Source organism: Nerophis lumbriciformis, linkage group LG26 (genome assembly GCF_033978685.3).
Source record: "Nerophis lumbriciformis linkage group LG26, RoL_Nlum_v2.1, whole genome shotgun sequence".
Classification (NCBI taxonomy): domain Eukaryota; kingdom Metazoa; phylum Chordata; class Actinopteri; order Syngnathiformes; family Syngnathidae; genus Nerophis; species Nerophis lumbriciformis.
Genome location: NC_084573.2, coordinates 8,971,232 through 8,977,459, shown reverse-complemented (window position 1 = coordinate 8,977,459; position 6,228 = coordinate 8,971,232). Strand labels below are relative to the sequence as shown.

The 6,228-nt window shown below is 38.6% G+C and overlaps 1 protein-coding gene across 16 annotated transcripts in view; it reads left to right on the top strand.

The window, feature by feature from the left end:
- The first annotated feature begins 37 nt into the window (after positions 1–37).
- Positions 38–6,228, top strand: part of mark3a (MAP/microtubule affinity-regulating kinase 3a) — a 113,955-nt gene continuing 107,764 nt past the window's right edge. For 6 of the 16 annotated variants that reach the window (XM_061987448.2, XM_061987449.2, XM_072916246.1 and 3 more), the window contains exons 1-2: positions 40–377; positions 466–604. In XM_061987448.2, coding sequence (XP_061843432.1) covers positions 554–604 — 51 coding nt within the window. In that variant the 5' untranslated portion in view covers positions 40–377; positions 466–553. Of the gene's footprint in view, positions 378–465; positions 605–6,228 lie in introns of all 16 variants that reach the window. The other 10 variants (XM_061987444.2, XM_072916244.1, XM_061987445.2 and 7 more) reach the window with 3 other exon arrangements.

Sequence of the window (6,228 nt, the reverse complement as noted above, 5' to 3'; positions counted from 1 at the left end):
CGGAGTCAGCGACAGGTCCCTGAACGCCTCCTAATCCAGCCCAGCCGCTGAGTAGCCATTTTGGTCCCACCTAAAACAGACAGCCGAGCTCCGCTTTGGGGGCCGCCGGAGATGGAAGCAGAGGAGCCGACGGCGAGTATTTCGACCAGCAAGCCCGTTTGAAACCCCTCCATATTCACAGACGTGTGACATTTGAGGCCATGGCTCGTCGTTGCTAGGCGGACTGGCTGTCGCTGGAGAGAGGAGGAGGAGGAGGGGGGAAAAGCCCGGGGTGTGTTTTTTTTTTTTTTTTTTTGGAAGCGGCGACCGACAGCGCCAACGTTGGCGGAGTTAGCTTCGCCCGAACGGACCGAGATTTTGGCTGGAGTCGAAGCCAGGTGGTGTGCGGGATCCGCCCGACATAGGGTAACCGCTAACTCCCATAGCGAGGATTGAGGTCTTTTTTTTTTTTTTTTTTTTTGCTAGGCTTGGATCCATGTTGAGACTCTGCGACTGTGCCCCTTTTCCGCTGTCGGCTTGAACAAGTCACTGGACTTCTCTGGAACAACTAAAGATGTCAACCAAAACTCCTTTGCCTACCGTCAACGAGAAGGCGACAGAAAGTGTGAGTACGCTCGCTAGTTCATGCGGTTACTTGCGCACACAGGGCGAATAGTCATTTCCTATTTATTCAATTGTACTGTTGTTTGCGAGTGTCTGGTTGTGTAGCAACACTTTATCAGGATGTATTGAGGACAATTTAGGCCCAGCCGTGAACAAAAAAAACTCCAGTCAGTACTTTGCCTGATGGCCCTGCTGTGAGATTGTCTTCTTGCATTGGATTGGCTCGGCGAACTGTCAGTCAAAGCTCTCCGCCGGTCACATTTCGAATGCGGCGACATAAGTCCCGCCCACACGTGACCAACAGAGCACCCTGCCTGACTTACTGGTCAAAACAATCAGCGGGACTTCCTGCTGGGATTTTCAGAATAAAGGGGCGTCAAACTCGTGTCGCCAAGTTTTTTATTTTTGTGTGCAGCTCTGGTAATGGGTACATTCGCACCCACCTGCACAAATGTACTTCAAAATGTAACAATCAAAATAAATATGACTTTTTTTTTGTTTACTGGGGCAGTGTTTTTCAACCACTGTGCCGCGGTGTGCCGTGAGATACAGTCTGGTGTGCCGTGGGAGATAATCTAGTTTCACCTACCGTATTTTTCGGACTATACGTCGCAGGTTTTTTACATAATTTGGCCGGGGGTGCGACTTATACTCAGGAGTGACTTACGTGTGAAATTATTAACACATTACCGTAAAATATCAAATAATATTATTTAGCTCATTAACGTAAGAGACTAGACTGGGGGTCGGCAACCTTTAGCATGCGACTCTTTAGCAGAGGTGGGTAGTAACGCGCTACATTTACTCCGTTACATCTACTTGAGTAACTTTTGGGATAAATTGTACTTCTAAGAGTAGTTTTAATGCAACATACTTTTACTTTTACTCGAGTATATTTATAGAGAAGAAACGCTACTTTTACTCCGCTACTTTTATCTACATTCAGCTCGCTACTCGCTACTAATTTTTATCGATCTGTTAATGCACGCTTTGTTTGTTTTGGTCTGTCAGACAGACCTTCAAAGTGCCTGCGTTTCAACAAATACAGTCACTGGTGACGTTCACTCCGTTCCACCAATCAGATGCAGTCACTGGTGACGTTGGACCAATCAAACAGAGCCAGGGGTCACATGACCTGACTTAAACAAGTTGAAAAACTTATTCGGGTGTTACCATTTAGTGGTCATTTGTACGGTATATGTACTGTGCTGTGCAATCTACTAATAAAAGTTCCAATCAATCAAAAGTGTGAAGGAAAAAAGACCCTTTTCCATTTCAACCGTACATCCCGTCAAAAGCCTAAAGACTGACTGCACAGTTCCTGTCTTCACAATAAAAGTGCCGCTCCATCGCGCCTGCGCTTTCAAAATAAGAGTCTCCGAAAGCCAGCGCAAACAAGCTAGCAAGCTACGGAGTTTGCCGCCAATGTATTTCTTGTAAAGTGTATAAAAACGAATATGGAAGCTGGACAAATAAGATGCCAAAAACCAACCACTTTCATGTGGTATTAGACAGAAAGGAGGAACTTTTTTTCTCCTCTATTTGAAAACGTGGACGTTATCAGCACTACTGTCTGATTACAATCAATGCAAGTCATCAGAATCAGGTAATACACCAACTTATATTCTTGTCTTCATGAAAGAAAGGAATCTATATGTGTTAAACATGCTTGTATTTTCATTAAAACACCTTTAACATGCAAACAAAAACGGCAAAATAAATAAATATAAATTATATACTGTATATATCAATGTATGTATATATATATATATATATATATATATATATATATATATATATATATATATATATATATATATATATATGTGTGTATGTATATATGTATGTGTGTGTGTGTGTGTGTGTGTGTGTGTGTGTGTGTTTATAAATATATATATATGTTTGTGTGTATATATGTATATATATGATATGTGTGTGTATGTTACTCATCAGTTACTCAGTACTTGAGTAGTTTTTTCACAACATACTTTTTACTTTTACTCAAGTAAATATTTGGGTGACTACTCCTTACTTTTACTTGAGTAATAAATCTCTAAAGTAACAGTACTCTTACTTGAGTACAATTTCTGGCTACTCTACCCACCTCTGCTCTTTAGCGCCGCCCTAGTGGCTCTCTGGAGCTTTTTCAAAAATGTATGAAAAAGATGAGGGGGAAAAAAATATTTTTTGTTTTAGTATGTTTTCTGTAGGAGGACAAACATGACACAAACCTCTCTAATTGTTATAAATCACATTGTTTATATAGTATTTGGCGAGCGCCGTTTTGTCCTACTAATTTTGGCAGTCTTTGAACTCACCTTAGTTTGTTTACATATATAACTTTCTCCGACTTCCTAGGACGTGTTTTATCCTTTTTCTGTCTCATTTTGTCCACCAAACTTTTAACTTTGTGCATGAATGCACAAAGGTGAGTTTTGTCGATGTTATTGACATGTGTAGAGTGCTAATCAGACATATTTGGTCACTGCATGACTGCAAGCTAATCGATGCTAACATGCTATTTAGGCTAGCGATATAATAAATAAATAAATAAATGATGAAAAATAAATGATATGTACATATTGCATCATTATGCCTCATTTGTAGCTACATTTGAGGTCATTTAGTTTCCTTTAAGTCCTCTTAATTCAATGTATATCTCATGACACACTATCTGTATGTAATATGGCTTTTGATTTTTTGCGGCTCCAGACAAATGTGTTTTTGTATTTTTGGTTCAATATGGCTCTTTCAACATTTTGGGTTGCCGACCCCTGGACTAGACGTATTAGATTTCATGGGATTTAGCGATTAGGAGTGACAGATTGTTTGGTAAACGTATAGCATGTTCTATATGTTATAGTTATTTGAATGACTCTTACATATGTAAAAGCACTTTGGGTCACTAGAGAAAAAGCGCTATATAAATATAATTCACTTCACTTCACTTCACCATAATATGTTACGTTAACATACCAGGCACGTTCTCAGTTGGTTATTCATGCGTCATATAACGTACACTTATTCAACCTGTTGTTCACTATTCTTTATTTATTTTGAATTGCCTTTGAAATGTCTATTCTTGGTGTTGGCTTTTATCAAATAAATTGCCCCAAAAAATGCGACTTATACTCCAGTGCGACTTATATATGTTTTTTCCCTTCTTTATTATGCATTTTCGGCCTGTGCGACTTATACTCCGGAGCGACTTATACTCTGAAAAATACGGTATTTGGGTTAAAAATATTTTTTGGAAACTAGTAATTATAGTCTGCAAATTATGTGTTGTTGTTGAGTGTCGGTGCTGTCTAGAGCTTGTAGATGTCGGAAACAGCGGGAGGCAGCGTGCAGGTAAAAAGGTGTCTAATGCTTAAACCAAAAATAAACAAAAGGTGAGTGCCCCTAAGAAAAGGCATTGAAGCTTAGGGAAGGCTATGCAGAACGAAACTAAAACTGAACTGGCTACAAAGTAAACAAAAACAGAATGCTGGACAACAGCAAAGACTTACTGTGGAACAAAGACGGCGTCCACATTGTGCATCCGAACATGTCATGACAGTCAACAATGTCCCCACAAAGAAGGATAAAAACAACTAAATTATTCTTGATTGCTAAAACAAAGTAGATGCGGGCCATATCGCTGAAAGGAAGACATGAAACTGCTACAGGAAAATACCAAAAAAAGAGAAAAAAACACCAAAATAGGAGCGCAAGACAAGAACTAAAACACTACACACAGGAAAACAGCAAAAAACTTCAAATAAGTCACGGCGTGATGTGACAGGTGGTGACAGTACATCTACTTTGAGACAAGAGCTATATTGATGCATGCTTGGTTATGGTTGAAAGTCATATCCAACAATTTCGACAACGACTTTTTACTGTCAACTGAGTTTAGTTTTTTAATGATTTCTGCTGGTGGTGTGCCTCCGGATTTTTTCAACGCAAAAAATGTACCTTGGCTCAAAAAAGGTTGAAAAACACTGTACTAAGGCATGCATATATAATATGCATTAGTTTGACCATTTAAAATCAACGATAATAAAAAGGAGATGCTTGGAAATAGCATAAAAATGCCCCAAAAACTTGGAAAAACGCGATTCATAGCGTTACTTTTTGGTGTAACCATCATGAGCGTTCTGTTCAGGTATATTTCTTTTATATTTTAATGAATCATCATATTCATGTATTACTAAATTTTAAATAGGTATTGATCAATCTTTAAGCTGTGTGTATTTGATTTCAGTTTGCTTTTGACATCTTATTTAGAATTGTAGTTGAAACTTTTACAACCTTGTGTTGCGCTCATGATGGCGTAACCAAACTAGATTTCATTTAATGATCTTATTTTGAATATTTATTCCCTTTTTTACATTTAGTATATTTAAATATACTGTGTTTTATGCTTTTTTTCTTTTTGGAACATGTACTATACATACAATACAATAAAGTCCCATATAAAATTATGTTTCTAGCAATACTTTAATTTTGCCTTTTGAAAGTAACACTCCAATGTCCATTAGTGGAGCTGTACACTTTTCGATTTTCAAAACCTTTATTTATAACATTCAACATTTACATACAATCAAATAAATAATAATAATCAAAACAAGTACAGAAACCGTACAAAAACAGCACAGGGGGTTGTAAACTCAATAAAGCAACTAAAGAAGAATGTAAAATTGTATTGATTGTCACACACACACTACGTGTGGCGAAATTATTCTCTGCATTTGACCACCTGGGAGGTGAGGGGAGCAGTGAGCAGCAGCGGTGGCCGCGCCCGGGAATCATTTTTGGTGATTTAACCCCCAATTCCAACCCTTGATGCTGAGTGTCAAGCAGGGAGGTAATGGCTCCCATTTTTATAGTCTTTGGTATGACTCGGCCGGGGTTTGAACTCACGACCTACCGATCTCAGGGCGGACACTCTAACCACTAGGCCACTGTAAAGCCATAGGCTCACACAAGTTCCGTAAACAATCCAAATTTGGAGCACAGCGTCTTCATTTTCATAGCTTTTTGGTTGTTCGAGGTAGAAAGCATTTTAAAGTACATTTCTAATTCTTTTTTAAAGGCACAAAAAACAGGTCGGGTATTGAGAAACCTACATTTATGAATATAAAACTTAGCCAATAGTAACTGGTGTCAGAAGTAGTCGTTGCATCATTTCGAAATGTCATCATCTATTACTTACATGTAACGGTTAAAGCATTTTCAAATAACCTTTTTTTTTTAATCCATCGCACTTTCTCGTTTTTTCTAGCATTCCTCCATCACAGCCCTTTTTAAAAAAAAACAATCCCGTCCATTTGCCTAATTTGTGCGACGGCAGCCTTGTAGTTTCTTATACGCTATCATAAAAAAGTTGTGAGTCATCACAGTAGCAGGCAGCAGGAGATAACAGACTGAACAAACGCCGCATTCGACTCGATAAGACACTGTGACGAAATTTCATTGATCCATGTCAGGGATGTCGTGCTGTTAGAACAGTGGTTCTCAACCTTTTTTCAGTGATGTACCCCCTGTGAACATTTTTTTAATTCAAGTACCCCCTAATCAGAGCAAAGCATTTTTGGTTGAAAAAAAGTGATAAACAAGTAAAATACAGCACTATGTCATCAG